Source organism: Ambystoma mexicanum, chromosome 9, assembly GCF_040938575.1.
Source record: "Ambystoma mexicanum isolate Mex_15411 chromosome 9, UKY_AmexF1_1, whole genome shotgun sequence".
NCBI lineage: Eukaryota > Metazoa > Chordata > Amphibia > Caudata > Ambystomatidae > Ambystoma > Ambystoma mexicanum.
In genome coordinates this window covers 1,046,179,050-1,046,204,622 of record NC_090931.1, presented here as the reverse complement: position 1 = coordinate 1,046,204,622, position 25,573 = coordinate 1,046,179,050, and the positions used below count along the sequence as shown (strand labels likewise).

The window sequence follows — 25,573 nt, the reverse complement described above, 5'->3', positions numbered from 1 at the left end:
GGGTGTGCATGACCTTTTTGTCTTTTGCTCAAATGTGTGCTCCTCGGTGCATATCACTCTGTGGAGTTCATCCTCCAAAATAGCCTGAAGCTGATAAATGACACTGTTGTTTTGTGGCTTAGCAACTATGTTTCACTCTGAATGATGTATCCTGCAACTGTGACATCACGGCGAAAAGTTATGGGATATGTAGTCCACTGCCGTGCCCTCACAGCAGAGGGATACAGCATTTTCTCTGCCAGGTAGTTTGTTTGACTTTTCTGAGTTGTGAGGTGACGTCACTTTTCTGGTTCTACAAAATCCCCTCATGCCTCCAATCCACACCCCCTGCAGTGCTGGCCCATAAGGGTCACCACACAAAGTGGCCAAAGGATGGACACTGGCCCATACACCATAACATTTGAGATGGACTGCGTGCAACTAAAAGGGTGATCTGCCATGGACAGGAGAGCTGACCCGACCCTTGACTGATTGGTGTCACAAAGCACTAACCTCTGATAGATGGCACATGGAAAACATTCTATTGTTAAGTGGATGTTTACCCCCTTAGGAGGTAAGCAGATGTCAAGTGCACAACTTTAAAAAATGAAAGCCGTTCGACTGAGCATCCCCACACCCAGAAAATCCCATAGCAAACAAACAGCGTTTACCTTCCACTGGACAGCAGTCAGCACCAGGCCGGGCACACATCTGAGTTGTTAGAAGTGTACATGAAGTGCCTACACCTCATCCAATGAAGATCCCCCTTCCATGGGAATTCCCGGACCACACCGTCCAATGTCTGCTCAAACGTAGCCAATTCATCCTCATCCATGGGCAACTATTCATGTTTTTGTTAAGACACTTAGATTTCGAGTGCTTTCTCTCTTTTTTTTTTTAAACTACTTTATTAATTTTGCCATCTTACAAATATATTGTTAAATAACTTCATCTGAAACACCGTATCCATAAACAATGCAAATCACGCCCCATTCACCAGACAATCTACCAGTGTACTGATGTGAGGTGCCAAATTTAAGATGGTTTCCTGTAAGATGGTTTCCTGTTATCTCTCTCTCAGCAGGGCAGCTTTATGGAGCAATTAGTGGACAGAGCACTTCCCAGGATTACGTAATATGGCCATCAGCAGCACTTGCCTAATATAATATGTAGGGTGCCTTTGAGCCCAGAGCATACTACTCCAATTCTTCTCCAGCACTTCTCTTTAGTTGGAACAGGCTGCTGGGTGCTTGCTTCTTTAGTGCTCCAGAACACCGCCCAAAAGGGGAGGACAACCAGTGACTGGCACAACCACATGTTACCCTGCGGCCTTTCATTGCTCACTGAGATCCACTCTTAGCAAACACCCGATGAGGACTCCAGTAAACTTTTAACATCAGTCACAGCCACAGAATACTTTGACTAGATATCTAAATAATAGAAATGTATTGCAGCTAGAACTCCAAGCACCTGGCAAGTCCATAAGGAATCTCATACAGCAAGCACTTGCAACCTCCATATCTCCTCCGTCTTTTTACATAGACTTCAATAATAGCCTGGCACAAGCAAACATTCGAAGATCTCGGTTGAGAGGAGGAATCTTCACTGGCTTTCCGTCGGTCAAAGAATCAAATTTAAATGTGTTGTAATAGTCCTTAAATGCCTATCTTGTACAGCACCTAAATATCTTTCTGATAAAATACAGAAAGCACCTCTTAGGAGAAACCTGCGATCCAACAGTAATCAGGGTTTACTTCAACCTTGCCAAATCCTCAAAAGAGTTGGCAGTATCAACCTTAACTTCTGGGCCTCTCAGACTTGGAATTCTCTGCCTCTGTCCTTAAAATAACTGTGGATCCATTAGCACCTTTAAAAAGCAAATTAAGACTTGGTTGTTTGACGAAGATAAGCGGCTCATCAGCACAGCCTAGGGGTAGCAATACATGGGGGTTTTATTTTAGATTGTAGGAGGGCAAGATAGGTAGGACTCAGACATTTATTGTTTTTGTAATTTATGCCGATTTAATTACCTGAGATTTTGAAATGTGTGACAATACTGAATAGGGTACATCCCAGGTGTAGTACCCAATGTGGTCCAATACATGTGTGTTCGCATTTGTCAGGCACTGCCATAGTGGTATTAACTGGCCATTGATGGTAGCAGGTGAAAAATGGTGTGGGTAATGGTGCAAGTACCTGGGCATTTAATAGTGCCTTGCAAATGCCTAATACTAATTCACAAGCCAAAATCTTTGGCTTTTTCAATTTTTGTTTTACCAGGAGTTCGGTGAAGGCCATGCATAGTGCTTATAAACAGAGTTGCTAAAGCAGACTTGGTTAAGATGTTTTTATTACACCAGTAGAATGTGCACCAGTAGCATGTTTACAGCTCCAATTAAGTCATTAACTCTCAGAAGACTGCTTTGAAAAAGCGCTGGCAGGCATTTTGCATGTGGCGTTTGATGGTAAAACTGGATTAAAGTGAGCTCAAAGAGTTCCCATGCAGAGAGGTTTTGGGCGGGCAGGGGCAGGAACTGGTTGGGAATGGCCCAAGGGATTAGTATGTCCACGGGCAGTTAATGGATGGGTACATAACCAAACAACACCTATAAGCTTTGTTTCCCTTGTGATATGCCATTTCTCCCTATCTGTATTGTAATGCAATAGTTTCAGTTTATAGGTGGTGCCAGCACCACTTAATTTCCAACACTAAAAACACATTTTATTACTTAAGTCTCAGGTTTGTATTATTTGTTCTAAACATGCATATTCTTTAATGCAGTGTGTTAGGCAGAATCACATGCAGTACCCTTGGGGTACACTACATGCAATTAAGACTACAAGTGTCAGTACAATTTCACCTTTGGTACACGCCTGTACTACACAGTAATGTGGTAGCAGTGGCTGACCAGCCAGACTTATCTCAAGAGTAAAGTGAGCAGTAGAACAAGTTACACAAAGGACTAACAAATACAGTGAATCAAACAAACACTTTCTCAAGGTTTCTTGGTAAAAGAATATACATTTATTTACATAGTCATTTGGGAAACATTACACTAGCAAGAGCAGCTCAATAGCATATACTAATATACTACAAATACACAACCAATAAGTTACTGAACAAGTTCCGCTCCTCTGAAGCAGGAGCAAAATGGCACTTCAGTTACTTTTAAAAAAGGGTAAAAAGAAGGTTATAAGAAATGAAGAACAAATACTTTCATAGGCAGGGCAAAGGGTTTCTGTTAACTATAACCAGCAATTCAGTTCATAGGCCTGGGTCAAAGTCAATGGTTCAGAGTCTTTGTATAGGAAAGCACAGTTCTGGTAGTAAACGGTTAAGTCTTTTGTCACAGATCTTAGAAGAATTTGGTCAGACGAAAAGTTAGATGTTGGTTTAGGAAGGACAAGCCTTCGAAGTCGGGAAAGTTTCACAAACTTCCACCGTGGCTGAAAAGATTTCCGGACTGGGTTTGCACAGTACCTTTAAAGTGAAGAAGAGCTGTAGCTGAGGCAGTTGTTCCTGGCAGTTCAAGCAGATCTCGTAGTTCCTGAGCTTCAGTCATGGGGACAAGAAGGAGGACATCGGGAGGTTCCTGCACTGCGCAGGGAAGAGGCCACAAGCTTGGCAAAACGTTGGTTTAAGGTGTGAGTGCCTTAAAGACCACAAGCTGGTATTCTTCCCACTGGCTTTCCGGTTTTCCACAGTACTCTGCAGAAAATTTGACCAGGAGGGGAGGGCGTCCAGGCAGCTTGCGAGTTGGTTGTTCCCACCAAACTCAAGGGAAAAAGTTAACCTTGAAGGGCTTCTCTGTCGATGGAGTTTCAGGCAATTTGGACCTGCAGCAGGGCTTCACCGGTCGTCCAGGAGTTGCAGCAGTCGTCTTCCTTCAGCTCATCTTCGGTTCTTTCGTTCCAGTGGTCGACTCTGCTTTCCAAGTCCCAGAGACCTGCTTTTAAACAGTTTTCCCCCATTAATTTCAGCCTGGCTGTCACTCACATAGCAGGGTGGCTGTCCTTGGCGGACAGTCAGCCGGCCAATCACGCCAGAGTGCATTCAGGTCTCCTAGGAGACTAAGCACAGGGAGTTTCAGGCACCTCCCTCACATCCTGTCCACCCCAGACACTCAGGCGCCAGAGAAGGGCTTCAGCAGTGAAGCCCGCAAAGGGGCAAACAAAGGGACCAAACCTGATTTGGCGTGCAGAGACAAACACAAGAAGGACCTTTCCAAAAAGAAATGGCAAAAAAAGTTGAGTCTGTTTTTACAGATAGGTCTTGGGCGCTATATTGAAAAACATGGCTGACCCGATTTTTAGCTACTGTTGTTCGCGGTCGGGAAAAATCATTGTAGTTTGTTCTAAACCACTGACACCAGCCATTTCAAGTAGGAAAGGGTAACATTTGACTGTTACATGAGTGTTTTGACTCAGGGGATGCTAGGCAACCCCTCCAGCACTCTATAGGAAGATAGTGTGTGCTGGGTCTGTACATTTAAAGATACTAGTAAAGTCAATGTAACTTTACATGCTGTGGGAGACAGTAGTCATTCCCAGAGAAGGTATTTAAACCTTGGGAAGTCTGAAAGACATCCCTGTGCCACTGCACTGAAGGTGCTGTGTGACACACTGAAAAAGATGATGCCAATGGAATTGTTTTAAAACTCCATAACCAAAAAACACAAAAGTAAAACACACATCAAAATACATAGAAGAGTGGGAAAAAATACTCACACTCTTCCCAGGTAGAAAAATCAAATTCTAGAAATCCAGCGAAATTGCTAGGGGTCTCAAAAGATAAGGCAAATTAGCACATTCTTGAGAATTCTCCCTAACACAGTATTAGTCAAAGCTTTTCAAGGCAGATAGAACCCACGTACAGTGGGCCTCATAACAAGTTTGGTGATTAGGTAACTTTTTGGTGGTAATATCGAAATTACTGCCATGGTAAATGTGCTGATATTTGATGGTAAAGTGTTGAAGTTACCTCATGATGGATGTAAATCCCTCACTTCACTTCCAACCCTTGAATCCAGTGGTGCCAGAAAGGTTGCAGCAACCAAAATACTGCCAAGAAAATACTGCACCGTAAAACTCATATTGAGGCCCAGTGTCCTTAAAAATATAGTCCTCTTTATATGTATTGTTGTAATGTTAAAAACATGTGGATTGGTGGTATTTCAGCAATAAATCTTCCCGAAATATCAGCAAATGGATTAACTATTATCGCCACTTAGTCCGACAGAATTACTGCTGGATTACAAGCGGCGGTGTTAGTCCCCATTTATTGGAGTCTATAGGACAACATGGGGATTTCGGCAGTATTACAGTCAGCTGTAATTTGGTCGATTTGGCCGTGTTTGGCGTTAAGGCAGAGGAATTACCTCCAACATGCTGCTGGAGATTTTTCCTCCACCTTACCTCCAAACCATAGTACGGTGCTCCAGTAATGCGGCAGTAATGCAGTGGTACCTCCATTACCACTGCATTACTGCCATTTTTGGCAACACTGCCAAACTCATAATGTGTTTCTATCACACAGAATGTTATGGCATAACATACATGGGTACTATCGGGGGTAAATGTGGGTGTTAAAAAAAATTGCAGTTGTCAGTACTTTCAAGTGGTTTAAGAATACATATCTTATGGATGAATGGATCAAGATCGCTAATAACTTTTCATGAAATAGAAAGCAACAAAGCAACATTTTTTATTCTAGACATCATATGCAAAATCCATCAAAAGACCTAAAAATAGTAAAGACATTTGTTTGTACCTCTTTATACTGAGGGTTGAGGAAATTCATCTTAATCAGGGATGTATCCTTAAGAATACATGCAATTGTACATGCTACAAAGCTTGTGAGGTTAAAATGTGTACCTTTCTGTAATTACTTTCCAGATATGCAAATTTGCGATCGGGTGATAATTGGTAACTTGTTGCATTGACGCTGTCCTGCAGATTAAAGAAAGAAGGAAAAAAAGAAAGAAAGCATGTAGGCTGAAAAATCTGCTTTCACATTTTTGGTGAACTATTATTTAAGGCAGTGCCAGTGTATTGCTGTCTTTTAAAATGTGCATCAAACGAAAATTATTAAAATGTACATACGAGAGTCTCATTGGACAAGATGATATATTTTCTCCAAGTGTCAATATTGTGAATTATAACATTGCCTTCTGTCGATTTGTGGACATATTCATTCTCTACAAAAAAAGAGCAAAACAATAATGCAGAAAGAAAAGATTACAAAAGTAACAACATGAGTGCGTGAATTTTATATCTACATTAAATGTTAATGTTCATTTCCTTTCGTTTTTTATCATTGCGCATTATACAGAAAATGAAGAGCTCACAGGAGAGTTACGCCTGCGAGACTGCTTAAGTGTTTCAACTTCTTACCCTCATGCCATTAAATAAGTCCACGTGAAGGGCTACTATATCCTTTTCTGCTTCATTCTGTGTTCCCTGGTAGCCCCTGTTGGCCACAGGCTGCCTTGCATAAAGCTCAAAAACAACATTTAAATGATACTTTAACACTTTGTGATACCCTTCACGCTCAAACTACCACACACAATTCCACCACCTACACACATCCACCTCACCCAGGCTCACCCCCCAACCAGACAAACCAAACACATTACAGGCAGAGCCTCAGCATCACTTATATCACTTTCCCCTGCCCCTCCATTCTACCCCACATTACAACACCAACATCACACAGGTACACGAGAACATTGCACCCCCCAAATTACAAAAAACCCACAACAACCACCACAAACCATGGATCAACAGTTTCCTCCTCTCTATCTAGCAGGAAGCCACGTGCCTAGAAAGAGCCTGGCAAAAGAACCCATGCCCCCTCAACCAGGACACCACTTAGATACTGCTGCAACAAATATATATATAAACTGCCATACATAAGGGGGGCCCGAGGGGTACACATACGCATTTTCCCCCGGGGCAATTTGAGCACTGCACCTCGGGCAGTGAGCAGGCTGAGGGCTAGAGCCCCCACCCCAGTATAAATTGGGGCAGGGAAGGTTTGGGATCAAGCAACAGTTGGGCTTGGTGTGGTGTTGCCTGCCCTCCCACCCCAGTTTTCTGTTTAGTGCAGGGTTGTCTGTGGGGGGGGGGTAGTTGGCGTAGGGTTTGGGAATAAAGGGTTGGTGATTTACAGGGGGGTGGTGGCATTGGTGTGACAGGCTGGGGCATTAGGGGATGAGGTTGATGTGATAGATGGTTCATTGTTGTTGCTGATGTGCAGGTCAGACAGGCTGTGCGGCCAAGTGTAGGAAGAGGGAGATTGATGTTGAGGGGAGCATATGTTGAACAGGAGCATAGGGGGAGCTGGGGACACAGTCCTTTGGAGGATGGTTGGAGGAAGCAGAAAAGATTATTAGTGTGGTAAAGGAGGTGGTTAGTGCTGTTTCCAGGGACAGGCAAGACCGGGTTGTACAAGAAGGGTGAGGAGGTATGGAAGGAGGGGCGAGGCCTCGGGGAGAAGATGGGGTGAAATAGAGGAAGCAGGGTGAAAGAAATTGGGGTGAAGGAAGAGGGGAGGGAACAAGGTAAATTAATTAATTAATTAATTAATTGGTTAATTGTTAATGATCAGTAGTCTGTAAGGCCCAAGAGCCAGGTAAGCAGTTTGTTGTAAGTGATCACATTAAAGCAACCTTTTCCACTACACACATGTGTGGGGAGGTTTATGCAGTTTAGACCAATGCCAAGCCACCCATTACTTCCAAGAACTCCAATCCACCAACAATCGTACCCAGAAACTATTCAACATCGCCAAGTCCCTCTCCAAACAACCATCCACGCCTTCCGCACCCCCATTCACTGCAGTATGCATCTCCGCTATGAACTACTTCTACTCCAAAATACACATCAGGACAGCTGTCCCCTCAGCTCTCCCACTCACCCCCCACTTCCAAACATTCCAAACATGGACACCTTCCACCCCATCAACACTGACAACCTCATCACCCTCATGTCAAAAAAAGTCTGCACACTTCCTGGATGAAGCATGCCCACCTCAAGCTTCATCCATTTGCATCACCACCCCAGCTCCCCACTGGCTCAACATCATCAGTTCCTCTCTCTTATATGGTAATATCCCCACTGCACTCAAAATGGGACAAATCTCACCGCTCACAACTCCCTGAAAACTACCACCCAATTACTAACCTACCACACCTCACTAGAATCATGGAATGCTTTGTAACTACCCAACTCCAACAGCACCTCACCACAAACAACCTTCTCAACCACTTCCAATCTGGCTTTCAGTCTGGACACAGCATTGAGACTGCTACTCTATACATACTTGATGACCTCCTCAGCAACACAGAGGACACACAGCACTACTCGTACTCCTCAACCCCTCTGCAGCCTTCAACTCCAATGCCTAGACCATTCTACTAGTCATCCTAGCACACAGGACGAATCCTTCTGGCATGCACAGTACTCAACTGGTTTACCTCCATTCTCACTGACAGGACACATATTGTCTCTATAACCCCTTATCGATCAGACCCCACCCTATTGAGTTTGGGGTCCTTCAAGCTCCTCCATATCTCCACTGCTCTTTAACCTATATGTTGAACCCTTGGACAGACCCTTATCAAACACAATGTACATCTCCACCATTACGCAAATGACACCACACAAATATACTTCCAAATGTCATCCCCTTCAAAACTCCACATCCTTAAAACCTGTTTTTCCACCGTCACCAACTGCATGGCCACCCACTTCCTCAAACTCAACCACTCCAATACAGAATCCCTCCTCATATGCCCCACAAGGCACAAGCCCAACCTCACCCCCTGCATCCAATAACTTGCTACTGACACCCACACATATCCCTCTCCACACCTGTTAATTCCCTTGACCCCACCTTCCTTCACACATCACAAGCAATAGTTCTCTCTAATCCAGACTATGGAAATGTTCTCCTCAATGGACTCCGCAACAACACCCTTTCCCCCCTGAAAGCCATACAAAATGCAGCAGCCAGACTCATCCTCCACCTACCCAAACATGCACACATCACGCCTGCTCTTGCGCAACTCCACTGGCTCTCCATACCCCATAGAACTGTCTTCAAATGACTATGCATTGCTTTCAAAGCTCTCTACCTTCAAAACTCCATCTTAACTTCATGACAAACTGAAACCCATCACCCACACAATCACCAGATAAGCCCGCCAACACCTTCTACACATTCCATTCTGCAAACTCACATGCACACAAAAACAAGTATTTACCCACTGGGTACTCAGGCACACCCTACCACTCCACAGATGCACTGCATCCTCCATCACCACTTTCAGAAAGAGCCTCAAAACATACCTGTCTCCCCACACATAACCTTGCCCTCCTCCGCTGCTATCACTTGTCTATCCTAATCTTCCTATCCTTTCCTGAAAAAAAGTTGTCCTTTCTTTTTCAACTTCCATCTTTTCAATATTGTAACCATGTAAGGCGCTTAGTTACCCTCTGGGTAGGGCCAGCGGTAAACAAACATTTTAATAAATAAATAACCATAGTACGGTGCTCCAGTAATGCGGCGGTAATGCAGTGGTACCTCCATTACCACTGCATTACCGCCATTTTTGGCAACACTGCCAAACTCATAATGTGTTTCTATCACACAGAATATTATGGCATAACATACATGGGCACTATAGGGGGTAAATGTGGTGCACTTTAATTACTTCAAGCGTACAGAACATGTACCTTTGTGATTGCCAAAAGTGGAAATCAATGAATAATCCTGGGATAGGGTGCAGGGTGTGTGGGGGTGAGACAGAGAGTGTGTGTTTGAGTGAGTGGGGGTGAGCACCCATGTGGAGGAGCTCAGGGCGATGGACCAGACCAAGGTTGGGGACACAGTAGTTCCCCTGTTCCCCTGTGACAATAATCTGTATTAATCGCACACTATGCCTAAAAACTGTTTCTCATTTTTCCACACGACACATCTCCAAACCTCTGATAATCAGCCAATACTCTAAGGCTGGTGGAAATTGATTCTATTGTGGCTAGTGGGTAGAAGTAAGTCTATTGGACATGCCTCCAGGTTTCAAACTGGGAAAATTGGTTTCAGATGGGAACTTCTGCTCCAATAAGGCCATTAGTTTATTTGATGTGCTCACAGGCTCGGTAGATCGAGGATTGTTCACCAGCCCTATGATTTTGGTAAATTGACACCTACTTTAAAAACTGTTGCAGCTCCACTGACTCCTGGGCAAGTACAGTTGGATCTGGAGCCTCACCACCAGTCATTTCCGAGATGCGTCTAGACAAACAAGTCGCTTTGATGTTAACAGACCCTGAATTACAAGTTGTGAAGACGTCATATGTAGCAAAATGTAAGCCCAGGGAGCTTGGCAGCTACACCCCCTGAAGTACTTCACATCTGTAGTTTATACACATTTAAAATTTCAAAAGGGCACAGTGCCCTTACCAAGAAATGTTACCGCCCAGAACATGCCTTCTTCATGGGCCACGATAAACAAAAGTGAGCTTGGAAGGAAAGTACTACCATAAACTTTTCATACACAAAATGAATTTATTAGAAAACATACAATTGTGCCTATAAATCTTGAGTGATTATATGTTCACCCTTACCTCCAAGCTGTATTCATGGAGGAAACTGCGAACTGCACAGTGGATCCTAAATTCTCCCGTAGTGAACTTCAACTGTGGAGGGGCCTAGAAAAGCCAGAGGCACAAAGCGAATAAAGCACTTCCTTCCCTCTCTTACAAACACTCAAACCACCTGACATATGAATAGGGGAGATTGTATGTTTTCTAATAAATTCATTTTGTGTATGAAACGTATATGGTAGTGCTTTCCTTCCAACCTCATTGCCAAGGTCCATTTTTTGTTTATCATGGCATTATTTACTTGGAGGACCTTTGGTGTTACAGGTACCCCTCTTTTTATATATTCTTCATGGGCCTGACTGCTGCTGTATCGCAAGGTAGCCATGACAACAAGGGTTATACAACACCAAAAGCCCTATCCAGAGCATCAACTTCTACAATATAATTCCGGGGTGGGGGGTAAAGGGGTGAAGGTCCGAACGACACGGATTGGCCTAGAAGTAGAGGGCTTCTTCAGAGGTCGGAAAGACTTTGCTATTCACTTATCGGAATTAAATATTTTAGTTGTGTTCTCCTCCTGCAAAACGCACGTTTTCTCAGAAGCATATTGCGAGGTCCTCTATAAAAGCTGGCAGGAATTTTGCTAAAACGCAACCTGTTTCCATTTTAAATGAGGATGGCAATGTATTTGTTGAATATTTATTAATAAAATGGGTGCATTATCGCTTGTGTCATTAATGTTTTCTCCCGTCGGCTGCATCAGAGTTGGATATACTCGTCTAGGAACAGCTTCCAGCTGATGAAAGCTCTCCACAATGTGTTTTCCTCGCTGTACTGGAAAGGTCCGACCGCATCAGTTGCCAGTTTCGCTGGGCAGAGGTGGCATGCCCCCAAATGCGCTACTTTTTGCTTTTCCTGGGACTGTAACTCATCACATCAGCTGACTTTGGGACACACAAGTTATTTATACTATTAATGATCTGAACATTGATGGTCTAATTATGGCATTTGATGAACTCAAAAGTACATCGCTGATGCCACTTCAACTGTTCATTAAGGTCGTTCAAGTGCAGGAAGGCCTCTAGGCTAGCGATTTACATGCTGAAGTCACATGGTTTAAATAAGGTCGCCCAGTTCTTAAGAAAATAAAGCAGGTTAACTCCCAAAACATTGCCTTGGTGTGTGTGCATCACCTCAACAGGGAGCAGTCATCAGCGCAGCTGAGTCAGATCACTGGAGCATTGTAACAGGAAGTGAACATTAGCAAACACGAGTCCAAAAGTGTACGTCTAAGCAGCAGCTGGAAGTGCACAGCAGGGCAGCAAAAACACTGCAGGAATTCGTGGAAGAGATGGAGACTTTAACCAGAGCTGATCATGCAGGAAATGCCAGCTACCCACCATAAGGTTCAGAAGAAAGTAACCCCAAAAGACACGAGTCACGCGATCGCAGAAGCCGATGAGAGGAAGAACGCATCATACTTCTGCGACCATGAATACATTCACATAATTGTGCCCAGTCGGTTCTGATTTCATTGCTATAGAAACGGTCCTGTACCTGGAGGGCTCCAATGCAGCTCCCTCCCAAGAAAATGCATGTAACTTTATATTATAACGGTTATTTTACTGCCAGGCATTTGCGGTGGACATGTGCTGCATGACCCAGGTTTTAGTGGGCCTCTGTGGCATTATATAACGAATCGTGTCAAATAGTCTTATTTTTCTGAACATCCACGTTTTAATTCGGAGCTTATTATTAATTTATCAAGTCGTAGAAAATTAACTAGATCGAATGTAGTGACATTTCTGCATCACTTTTCGGCTGCTATGCCTAAGAGAGAAGAGAAAAACCCCTCTGTCAAATACAACGACAGACAATCACCTTGGGCCCAGACAAGGTGTGATTCGTTCATACCGAAGATGAGGGTTCATTAATCCTCCACAGAATAGTGAATGCTGCTGCACAGGTGTAAGGAATGAGTTCTGCTTAGAGCGTACTTCAGCAGTTGTGTATACCTATTGTTTGAACAGACCCGTGGTGTTAACGAAGGTATCAAAAAAGGGCATGTTTATTTCACTTCCCCGAGGAATAATGACTAGGTCACTCGAGGGCAATGGCAATTAAGTCGTTTTATAGTTTTTTTTCTGGGACGAAGATGGAGCTGCAAGTCTTTGCACGGCCTGGGTCATTATGGGGTGTGATCATAATCAGTAACCCATGTTTGTCACATGTACTATCAATGTCAAAATGGCCTTCCTCTGATGCCCTAATATCAATTTAGGAGTCAGATGCAGCTGTGACCTATGTATTTTGCAACCAGAGTGTGTTTATCTCTCTGATATGAAGCGTGTGTGGCCACCTCAAAGTGAGACCCTCAGCTAGTCTTACAATGCAGCTTCCCACATGCCACACACACTGCACTGGTGTAGTTAAAATGGAGAGAGACAAAAGATGCAACTCACAACCCTTTCTATACATAGAAATCAGTTCATGAGTGTGGGGCAGTTTTACTCCTGAATAAAGCAATGCTTGGCTCTGCAATCAATCTGCAAATGTCATAAAATAATCTGAAAAATTAGCTGAAAAAATAATTAGGAGTCTGTTATTTTGTGTTTGCTACACTAAATGTATGACGTCCCATTGGATACACAAACTATAGGACCCCTAACTGCATGGTCCCCTACAATTGGTTGGCTTCTAAGCCCCGTCAGTAATTTCCACCTACATGAGCAGCATGCAGATTGAACAACCTGGTGCAGATAAGCTCATCTTGATATCAGCTTCCTTCCAATTAAAATGGGATCGATCATCTCCTCAATGGTCTAATGTTCATTAGTACTTTTGAAGTTGGCCTTGAGTCTGTACTGTTCTCTGAGAATTTTTAAGGAGTATGGGTACCATCGGGCTTCTGTGCATAGGTGTGACCATCTCGTCTAACCAACTTTCTTCCATCACGTGACTGGACACCATGAATTGAGCCTTTTTGTGTATTTGATTTTATTCTTCTATAGATCTCTGACATCTTTTGTTTTTGCTTGACCTTCCTGAACAGGAGCTTCTGTTCTTTCACGTTAATTGTATCCAATGCCAGCCAACTCCTAGTTTGATAAGACCTTGGCTTTTCTTGGCTCAGTGAACTCCTTAGCTGCAATGGATTCTGTTTAATTCAATTGCTTTTGTAACTGTGACACTGAAATGAGGCCTTCTCGCATTGTTCAGTACTGCTTTATACATAGTGTAAACATTCATTCTTTTTTTTTTGATCAAACACTTTTATTGGTTTTATTACATCATACAAGAAAAAACAGTGACCCTGAAGGGTCCGACCATCAATAATAACATAAACAGTAAAGAGTGTATGGTCCGTTTTACAACATCTTGAGGACACATTGTCAGCGTTATGCACATTCTTGCTCTGCCATCACATGCTGGCCGTCGGCCTAGTTCCTACTAAAGAATTTCATACTGCATTCTCCCACTTTTCCCAGATTTTCCCCGCTTTCCTAGGACATCCCCTGGCCGCATATACCCTTCGCTCCATCGCAATGCATGCTTCCACATCATCCAACCACTGTGCGTGCACAGGGGTAACGCTCGAGCCCCACAGCCTGGCAATGTTGCGCTTAATCAGTGCCGTGGAGGTTGCAAATAATAGTCTATCGGAGCGAGACATTTCACCCTCTTCCTCCACTCCCAACAACATCAGCTTTGGATCTCTGAGCACAGTTCGACCCAAAACCTTACTGAGTGTGTCACAACAGTGCTGCCAGTATGTCGTGATGTGTGGGCAATCCCATATGATGTGAAAGAAGGTGCCCTCGTTTTGAAGGCATCGCAAGCAGTTTGGGTCTGTGGTCTTGCCCCATCTGTATAACGCTACCCGCGGGTAATATATTCTATGCAGGATTTTGAGTTGTACCAGGCGTAGCCTGGCCGAGATGGCCGTATCTCTTGGGTACATTAGGATCGTTATCCAATCTTCGGGCAATATCGCTCCCACATCCCTCTCCCACTTAGACTTTAGGCTTGAAAGCTCCGGCGTGGCAAACGAGGTGAGGACATTGTACATTACTGAGGTAATTTTGACATCTATGCTCTCCAGAACCAGGTTTCTTTCTATGGGGGTGCAGTCCGCCATATCTCGTAGTGCAGGTAAATGCTGTTGTAAAGCATGACACAATTGCACATGCCGATATCGGTCTGTGGCGGGCAGATTAAAATCCTCCACTAACCTCTCAAATGTCACCGGACTCCCCTCCCGGAACACATCTCCTACTTTGGAAATTCCCGCAGCCACCCAGTTCCGCCATTTTGGAAGTTTGCCCAGTTCCGGGATATTTTTGTTCGCCCACAGTGGCTGTACTGGTGTGGTTCTCCCCTCCCAGTGTATGTGCTTGTGTGCCTCTTCCCAGACTAGCGTTCGGTGATTAGCCATTGTTTTGTTACTACTGCTGTTAGTTTTCCGGTATAGGGATTCTAATGGGGTTGTGCTGGTCCCATCGAGAGTATCGAATTTTATGTGGGGTAGCGAGGAATCGCCGTGTAGGAGGTCGTTTATCACCGCCATTTGACTCGCCCAATAGTATGTCTGTATACGCGGCAATCCTATGCCTCCCTCCCAGATGGAGCGCTGCAGGATGTGGAGCGCCAGTCTTGGGTGTCCGTTATTCCACAGGAGTTTCCGAAGGATCCTGTCAATTCTGTGAAACTCTTGTCTGGGGATGTGTAGCGGGGCATTTTGGAGTATATACAGGAATCTAGGTAACGCCAACATCTTGAATAACGCTGCTCTCCCTAATAGGGTCAGTGGAAGGGCGTTCCAGTGTTTGACGTCATCCGCAAGGCGATTAGTGACCGGGTGGAGATTCTTCTCAACATACTCGGCCAGATTCGTCGTTATCTGTACCCCTAGATAGCGGAATTGGTCAACTTCTATGCGAAATGGGCAGTCCCGTAGTTCAGCGCTGTCCACCTCTCTCATTGGGAATAGTGTGGACTTCGACCAGTTCACCTTCAACCCACTAAAGGATTCATAATCCTTCAATATACCAATCACCACTGGGCACGAGACTATGGGGTCCGCTAGATACAAAAGCAGATCATCCGCATACAGCGAGACCCTATCCTCCCAATTTTCTGTCCACCGGAAGCCCTTCCATAGTCGAGATTCACGTAATAGAATTGCCAGTGGCTCTATGGCCAGCGCAAAGAGCATTGCAGACAGGGGGCACCCCTGTCGTGTTCCCTTGCCCAGTCTGAACGGTTGCGAAGACCAACCATTTACTCTGGTCACAGCTTCAGGGGATTCGTATAGTAGTTGTACCCATCCCAGGAACTGGTCACCGAAGCCCATTCGGCGCATTATTTCCCACAATGCTGGCCAGTGTACCGAATCGAAAGCCTTTTCAAAATCTATTGCTAGCAGGGCTAGGGGGTCCCGCAATAGGGGGGATTTTTCAATCGCAGTGTGCAGTCGGTGGATATTCATACGCGTTGACCGCTGGGGCATAAAGCCACATTGGTCAGGGTGTATAAGTGATGAGATAACTTTCTGCAGGCGGATTGCCAATGCTTTCGCCAGGATTTTGGTCTCGGTATTAAGTAATGAGATGGGCCTGTATGAGCTACACCTCTCTGGTGGTTTATCTGCTTTGGGGATCACCACTATAGTGGCCCTTCTTAGGTCCAGGGGAAGCTGCCCTTGCTCCCTCGAGTGAGTGTACATATGCAAGAGATGCGGGATTAACGCACTCGGTTCCACCCCCTTCCACGTCTCTACCGGGAAGCCGTTTGGTCCCGGAGTTTTCCCAGGATTTAGTTGAGACATGGCCGCCCCAAGCTCTTCCTCGGTAATGGCTGCCTCAAGCAGCCCTCTTTGTGTGTCCGTTAGGCTGGGTAGGGTGATCCCGTTCAGCACAGAGAGATCAATGGGGGCTTCCGGCGACCCATAGAGCCCTGCGTAGTATTTAGCGAAGCCTTCTGCGATCGCCTGGTCTGTCCACAGCGGTTCTGAATTGTCGGGTTTGATCATCCTGACCTGTTTGTGCCCTTCATCCCTACGTTCCAGCCAGGCCAACATTTTACCCGCCTTATCGCCTGTCTCATATAATCTGGCTCGCATTGTGGCGTGTGCCTGTTTGGCATTGTCTAAGGCTACATTGTGCAGTTTTTTTTGGGCCAGGATTAAAGCTCGGTTCGTTTCGGGCAGGTCTCGCGCCAGATGCGCACTTTCTGCCCGTTCCACCTGATCTTCCGCTTCGTGTAATTTTTGCATGTGGGCCTTTTTTTGCGCCGCTATCCAGGAGATGATCTCTCCCCGCAAGACCGGCTTGTACGCTTCCCATAATAAGCTCGGGTCGTCTACTGACCCAGCGTTCAGCTCGAAGTATTTGGTTGTGGTTTCTTGTATTCGCTCAACTAGCTCTGGGAAGCCTAGATAATAATTGTTGAGGCGCCATGAGGGTGGGGGAATGGGTCGTGATGTTGATAATTCCATTAGTAGGGGAGAGTGGTCAGAAATGCCGCGTGGAAGTAGCGCGGCACTAGTTACCCTATGTATCTCGGTGGTTGGCACGAAAAAGTAGTCTAACCGGGAGAGGGAAGCGTGCGCGCCCGAATGAAAAGAGTATTCCCGCTCCCCCGGGTGAAGGTCCCGCCACACGTCTCTCAGGCCCAGTGCTGATATGAAGGAGGCTAGCTTGGTGTGTAGTTCAGGATTCCTGCCCCTTAGGTGTGTGCGATCCATGCCCAGGTTCATGACTTCGTTGAAGTCGCCACCAAGGATTAGTGTGTCTGAGGAGTCCTGTGCTATCCGGGGAGTTATGTCCTCTATGAGACTTGGCGTAAACATTCATTCTTCACTTAATCCATATGTATCTATGAGGTATATAGGTATATGTTGGAGCTTGTCACGGTATAATCTATTTAAGCATGTGGCTAGCTTCATGATTGCTTTGCTGCTTGCGTTTCATTGCATCTGTACACTTTTAAACTAACTAAATATCTTCATCGCGTTTGTTGCATGCGTTTTTTCATCTTGATCCCAAGATGTCACTCATCCTTGGTACTTCTTTGTTCTTTATAATCGTCTGCCTCTCTGGCCTGCTTATTTTTCGATCTGGGTGTTGATTCAACTTTGTATGATGTCACCATTCATCCTGGTCATTCAGTTTCTTTGTTTCATCAGGAATCTCGTTCAAATGGCCATCGTATTGTCTTGGATGCAAATATGGTTTCCTCATTCGGTACTTTACTTCCCATATTCTCTTAGGCATAGGTGTTTTTATGGGTACTTCACAAAGCCCTCTCCCTTCTCTTTGTTGTTTTAACTGTTCAGTGTATGTCACATATTTTGGTTCATACGTTTCAGGTAATGTAGGCGGGCAGTTGGAGTGGGGGTACTTGACTCCTCCTCTACATATTTGTTATAGAGTGCCATCAGTCTTACCACTCTCAGCTCTTCCTTGATGGTGTTGAACCCATTGACAGTTGAGTTTATCATCTGCATCAGCTCCCAATGGGTAATCTGGAGACAATTGGCATTCATGCTTGTCTGTACTGCTGGAAAAATGTATGCAGAGAACATCTCAGTTCTGTTGAACATCCTGTTGTCTGGTGGTATCGCATCCAATGACTTTTCCATGTCTGATGAGGCATAGATCCCTCTTCTTATTCTTGTCAGTGCTGTTGGGTGTCCTGACCCACGTTTAAGCTATCATGCCACAACATTTGGTGCTGTGGGCTTAGAAAGTTCAAGATGGCGGAAAACCCACATGTGCGCCGAAATCCAGGAAAGCTGCGCAGTTTGTGCGCACACCAAAATGGTTGCCTCACTTGCCACCCACCAGTGCGAGAATGAAAGGCCGGGTTGCCATGAGGGAAATGGGTTGCCAAAGGACAAACAGTAGCGCCGGTTAGCTTCAAAGCGCTTTAAAACCACCATTGGACTACCCGCACAGTAGTCTGAAACCATTGGGAATGGCAATGCTGATTGCCAAATGCAACCTAGAATTGTGGGGAATTCATTTCTTAAATCCCAAAAATGGGTGCAGTACCAGTACTCACCACTATCCAAAAGCCGGCGTTTTAAAACCACCCTGTGTTTCTCTGAAGGCAGGCTCAAAATGCCTATTTTCAAACATTGCAACACATCTAAAATATTCACTGAACACCAGCAGACATTTGGCAGAATGGAGTTTTGTGTGCTTACAAAATTTGGGAAATGAAGAGCCCAAAACAATGCTTATAACAAAACTGCTATGGAGTCAGCAGTTTAAGTTGCACTGGATTTAAAGACACTAAAATCGAAAATGTTTAGATAAATGAGTGACCTATGTTTGGTGTCACATGCCTTTGTAACTGTTGAAATGTCATAGTTTTGCACTTAGAATCAGCATTCTAGCTGCATGTGTAAAATTGCAAGTTAATTTAAAAAGCAACAAAAAAAACATGACAGTTAGCTGAAAGTCTGGCTTAAGGAACTTGATTTTGCTTGACAGCTACCCCCATCAGGAGTGAAACTTGAGTCACAACTGTGTTCCCAGGCCCATCTGCCTTTTGCTGGCAACACTAAGGATATGCCATCTCTCTGATAATTGAATTAAGGGGAGCCCCACAGAATACAGGAGCTCTGAACAAAGCCTGTCTTGACTCAGGCAAAGGTTTTATTACAGCGGTCGTAAAATGTAGCTTCCTCTTGGCAGAAGCTGGGAGGGGCACTGCCTGTGAGAGCAAGCTGGCTTGGCAGAACTGGATAAACCAGTATTTCCACCATGTGACCTGGGAAACCACACCCCTTTGTAGCCAGAATATTGTTTAGAAAAAGATGAATAACTCATGGTGCGGACATGTGAAAATTTTATAAATGATACCATAATTCTTGTGATTTTTCTGCCCACAGTTTAAGAGGTTTTTAGAACCGGTGGTATGTTCAGGGGGGTGTTAGCGGAAAAGTGGATATTACTCTAAATGTATGCATGTTAAAAATATGAAACTTCATCAGTTAATGTCCATACTCCCTGCGCACATGTATGTAAAGTTGGGTCAATGTCAGAAATTGAAAAATCAGTTAAAAAGTCAATTATGTGCCATTTCTGAATGCAAGCTCTTAGAAACAGCAGATTTGGACAGAGACATGGCTAAATTCAGCCACACCATGTATATGTAATTTCAAACAACTGTGTAACTGTGAAATATGGATTTTGATCATATATAGATTTGGGTGCACAGATGACAGGGGAGGTTTTTCAAGAGATCATAAATGGATGACATCACTCTGACTCACAGTTCCTTCCCCAATCAAGTGAGAAATGGAAGTTTGACCAATTAGAAGCTGAGAGAGAGGTAGGGTCAGTGATGCTAGAACACACCCACATAAAAACACATAAAAACAGAGAGACAGGACAGATAGGACTTTTTCAATTCCATCTGCCGCTGGAAGCTCTGCCGAAAATCCATACTTTACCTCCATCAAACCTCCAGAGAGCCAAACTAGAGACTTCAATCTATCCCGAACTAGAGACCCAGACCAGAGAACCAGAGAGAGCTGACCCAGATCACTGTGAAGTGCAGAGACCAGAGGCGAGTTTAAAACCTGACCAGATCCATGGCGCGGCCCATTTCACTCAAGAATATAGTGTGAGTACCTAGAAAACTGTGCAGAACCAATCTCTTAGTTAAAATAATATAATCCAATCTATTTTAATCTAAGTAGAACTGCCTCCTAACTGTCACCTGTCATTTGTAAAGCTGTCACCTTTCATTTTCTAGTTGCAAGCTGCACTTGTCTTTTTGAACTTTAAAATTTCAAATCTGAAAAACAACCTTTATTTAATCGCTCATATCTCTGTGACCGTTTGTGCTAGAGACTTGCAGTAACTTTCCCCTGAAAGCTGAGAATCGTGGCTTTCCTACGAACCTAGAACCGCATTCCTACCCCCTATAGTTTTACCGCAATCGCGGAACACGCATCCGCGAATTTTACCGCGATTTGCAAATTTCTCCACGTGTGAAAACAGAAGCTTCTTGCCTTCCATTTGCCAGAAATTCGTTTAACCTGCTAATCATTCCTGAATCATTGCAAGAGTGAGCCTGGACTAATATTAACTAGATACCACTCACCCTGAACCTCTACAGGGAATTAAAAGCATTTTAGCATATTTTTCACTTCATTGCCAGCACATATAGAAGCATTTTGGGTTGTGTTTTAAACTTCTGTTGTCTAAGCTTGCTGGATTGAACTGAATTACATTGATTGCATTTCTGAGAACTGTGTGCTTTCCTCCCATTTCCTTGCATCCCATAAAGGGGGGGGAGTGAATAGCCAGAGAAAAGTGACTACATTGTTTGGTTGAAGTCATATTGAGTATTTTCTGTACTGCATTCATTGAATATTGCATCCACCTGAGCTTACATAAAGCATTCTGTACCACCTTCTTCTTTTGTTCCTATTTACCAGTGTGCTACCTTATCCATTTCATGTCAACTCCTTAGTGATTATAAAGAAGTGTGCTAGTGCCAGATTCTCCGTTGTTAATATTTATCATATCAGATTAAGTGTGATATTCAATTATTAATTTATTATAAAGTGTGATGTACATATCTATTGTTTAAATTATCGAATAAACCTTTTAATTTGCAAACCAGAACTACTTCTTGGCTCAGTGGGGTCAGGGGGATTCCAAGAGAGGGGTGTTATATAGGGGTAGTCACCCAGAACGCATGAACTGGACATAAAGGTATATCAATAAGGGTTTTCATTCAGTACTATAAACTAGGCGCTGATTTAGCTGTAGTGTTGAATTGAATCCTCTTACAAACTGGGGGCTCGGCCGGACGTTTGGGTTAGAATACCACTTGTGCTGCTTAATACAGTGTGCTAACTGACGGGATACATACATCCGGTCGGATCACCACGCTGCATTACGCTGTGAAGCATTCCTCAAAAGGGACACTCCAAGAAAAGTTCTGTTCTGCAAAAATAAAATACAAACTTCTGTAAGTCAGGACAGAGACCAATCTCTAGAATGACGACCTTAGTAGACATGAAAATAGCCAGAGAGCACTTCTTACATAAGTTATTTGTGAGAGGTGAATGGGCTGAGCAGGGCCAGGATGCCTGGTTGCAGGCCATCACGCGACAGGTCACTGAAACAGGGTCAGACTTATGGAGAGGTCAGGGTCCATTACATGTGGCCCTGAGTGAACTATATATGGCTCCTAAGGCCAAAGAGGAACACAACAAGATTGTTAGGATAGCGGCATACCTGTACCTATATATGGGAGACATGCAGGATAGATGTGCTGAAAGCCAAAATCTGGCAAATAGGCAACAGATGGCGTTAGAGAAGGTCCAATCTGACCTGGTCTCTTCTGAGCAGAGGCTGCAGAGGAGCCAGGAGTCAGAAAATGATAGTAGGCAGTACATCATTAAAATAAAAGAGGATATGGGCATCCTACAACAGGAAAAGACAGACCAGGATACCAGATTTCTGGCCCTGCAGAAGGAGCACCAAGACAGTTTGGACTCCTTACTGCAGAACCAGAAAAAGTTGGAGCAACAGATCAATTTCAACAGGGCATGCGCGGAGCAGGTAGTCACCCTGCAAAGCCAGCTAGATAGAGAGAAAGAGGAGAGCAATAAACTGATTCTGAAAGACCTGGATACCCAGGCAGAGTTTGATGAGGAGCGCCAAAAAGCTGGTGCCTTTCAACGGCAAAGGGACGACCTGGCGGCACAAATGCAGGCTCTTAGTCAGGAAAGAGACGCCTTAGGCCAGGAAGTCTGCCATTTAAAAAGAAAAATGGAAGAAAATCACCTGGCCCTCCAGGGGCTGGGTGACCTCCAAAAAGAAAACCAGAACTTGTTAGAGCACGCCAGGAGGGTGGAAGAGGCTCTGGCAAGAAAGGAGCAGGCCAGTAGGGATGGGACTCAGGAGGTAAACCTCCTGCAGCAAAGACTGGCCCAGTTCTCCAGAACCAACCAGGAAGCACAGAGGGAAAATGAGGCCCTCTGTCAACACAATGATAGGCTCCAACAACAGGTAGCGATGCCGGAGAGACTGATAGAGTCCAGTAAGGCCTTAACTGAGGAACTGAAGGCACAAATGCAGGCTCTTGCATTGCAACAGGGAGCAGGGGCGGATAGAGATGAGGTTCGCTGGGAAATGGAAACTCTGGAGCATAACCTCAGGAGCCCTAGTACCAGAGGCCATCATACCTCTCAGTCCCTGGACTCTGCCACCCCCATGTCCCCTGGCGCACATGAGCACCGGGCCACATGGATGGCAGATTACTATCCAGCCAGAAGCATGGGGCTCATAGGCCAGTACCTCCCAGGAATGGATGGGCGGGCATCTGGGTATGGGCACCCAAGCATAGTACAGTTCAGTCGGGAACCCCAGGAGAGTAGGCCCATTAAGGGCATCCTGAAAACCTCTGACCAGTTAGGTCAGTGGAGGGGGTACCCATCAAATCCTGGCAGCAAGGAGGAATCTGAAGACTCCTCTGAACTGCGCAGGACACAGGAGACCAGGTCCCCACAGTCTGCCCGCCATTCCCAGGCTCGCAGAATCCGGGAAAACCTTGAAGAACAGACGGGAACCTCTGGGAGCAGTGCCTCTGAGTCCGAGGACGAATGGACAAGGGTTACCCGAACCAAAAAGGCCAATAAGGCAAAAAGGGCCTTGATTAAGGACCCCTTAAAGCAGATTAAGGCGATCAGGAGCGTCATCACGCCTTACCATAAGAACGCTAAGTATTCTGTTTGGGAGCACTTAGAATTGTTTCAGCAAATGATGGAGACTTTCCATTTGAAGGACAGCCAAAGCTGTATTCAATATGTAAAGTGGACCTTCTCCCCGGAATACTCCAGTTTCTTTGCGGGGCTGGAGGACCAAAATCATTTAAGATGGTCCACCTATAAGGCGGCCATCTTGAAACATTTTTCTGTTCACAGAAATCCTCAAGAGGCTCGCAAGGCAGCCTACAATTTGCAATGTGGGGAGGATCAGGCCCCACAAGAATTTGTGCAGGAGTTAAAGCGTGCTTTTGCACAGACCACAAGAAGGGTGCGCACGGATAGCAGGGAATTTATTAATACGTTTTTCCATGCCTTGCCCAAATATATCATGACCCAGCTCGTGAGGGATTTTCACGAGAAAAGATCTTTAGACTGGGTCATTGAACAGGCCACCCGGATCTATGAGGTGCAGAAACCGATAGATAGCAAAAGTAATGCCCAGAAAAACCCCAAAGCCAACAGCACCCCTGCTGCTGCCAAGGTGGCAGAGGTAAAGGTCACCCCCGTTTTAGAGTTGGAGATGGGGGGGCCTAAAAACCTACCTGCACCTAATAATGCTAGGCCCAGAAGGTCCTCGGGCCAGTCACAGACAGGGAGCCAGGGAGGCAGCCCCACAAATGGGGTCCCTCGCTCTCCTGATTATGTAAGTCCCCGTTACAAGGGAAACAGACCCATCCTGGGTTATGTGTGGACACCTCCAGCCCAAGGGGGGGGATCCAGCCAAGCACCTAACCCAGGGAACTTCCCTCCTAACTTCCCACCGGAGGGCAGAAACTCTCCAAATCCTGGGCAGAACTTTTTCCCCAGGTATCCACCCAACTTTCAGCCCCAAAACCATCCATCCTTCTTTCCCCAATTCCCTGAGCCCAGACCACTGAATCCGGGAGAGGGGAGGCCAAGGGAGGAGGGGTACCCAAATCTTCCCAACCCGGGGTATTACCAAAGGAGGGACAGCTACCCTTCCCGGGATCAGCCCAGGGGAGAAAACAGGGCCCCGTATCAGCCTGAGCGGGTTTCCCAGTTAGAGCGCCAGGTTCAAAACATGGTGCGGGATCTGGGTCACATACTGAGGGCTCAGCAGAACCCTCAGATGGGCGTGCCGGCGCAGAACGCACCCAACTCTGGACCTGGTGCTCCAGAACAATGACGGGGGCAGCACCCCGATAACTCACCGGTTCCCAGGGAGGAGGCACAAAGGGAAGGGGGGTGTAAAGCCTTGGAGGAAGCTTCCTTCCTCACTTATAAACAGCCCCTGGAAACCCAGGAACCGGAAACAAAATCTCTTGCCCCGGAAAGTCTGCCTCCCAAGGAGCAGAGGGGGGGTAGGAGAAACAAAAGACCCAAACAGACACAGTTTGAGGAGGAGGTACAGATCTTCCAATTTGAGGGAGAGGGATCCTCAGAGGATCCTGGGAAAAGGATCTTCTCCTTCAGAGAGGGGGGAACTCCTCCCAAAGAAAAATGGGTCCCTAGGGATGCAAATCCAGACTGGGGAGATGTGGAGACTGAGCTACCGCCGCCCACCATCTCATCCCAGAACCAACAGCAAGAAAATCCCCTGGTTCAAACCCACCCTGGTGACTGCCTCCAAAAAGGGGGGGGCGGCCCAGAACCGGAGCCAGGGGAACCCACAATGGCTCTGATCTCCAGTTGCCAAATTTTTCTTTCAGATTCCCAAGGCTCTCCACAGAATTCTGCCCAAATCTCTTCGCTAGCGATGTCCAAAACCAGAAAATTAGCCCACCAGTTGTCCAAAAATGTACATTATCTGTGCCCCCTTGAGGAGAAGGAGGGAAGATATTATGCCCTGGTACAAGTACAGGGGCAGGGTACAATCTTGGCACTGGTGGACACTGGATCTCAAGCTACCCTTCTGTCCAGAAGGGCTTTTGACGAACTGAATGCAGGAAGGGGAGAGAATTACCAAATTCCTCTCACCTCTCTTCCTGGACAACTACAGAACTTTGACGGGAAGGAAATTCCCGTTGAGGGGACTGCAGACTTGGACATTAAGATCGGGCGACACAAGTTGAAACACCCGGTCATAGTTGTGACCCCAGAGGGCACCCCTTGTTTACTAGGGAATGACCTCCTAAGAAGGTTGTCACCCCTAATAGATTGCGTAAACAAGGTCCTCTGGACCCAGACTAGCCGACCAATAAAATTAAAACAGAGTGTCAACCATGT

At 45.4% G+C, this 25,573-nt stretch overlaps 1 protein-coding gene across 1 annotated transcript in view; it reads right to left on the bottom strand.

The window, feature by feature from the left end:
* The window catches only part of FAP (fibroblast activation protein alpha), a 1,146,500-nt gene that overhangs the window by 849,117 nt on the left and 271,810 nt on the right, over nt 1–25,573 (bottom strand). Inside the window, exons 4-5 of the mRNA XM_069616321.1 lie at nt 6,082–6,176; nt 5,854–5,928 (exon numbers count right to left, since the gene is read on the bottom strand). Of these exons, the coding sequence (XP_069472422.1) occupies nt 5,854–5,928; nt 6,082–6,176 (170 nt within the window). The remainder of the gene's footprint in view (nt 1–5,853; nt 5,929–6,081; nt 6,177–25,573) is intronic.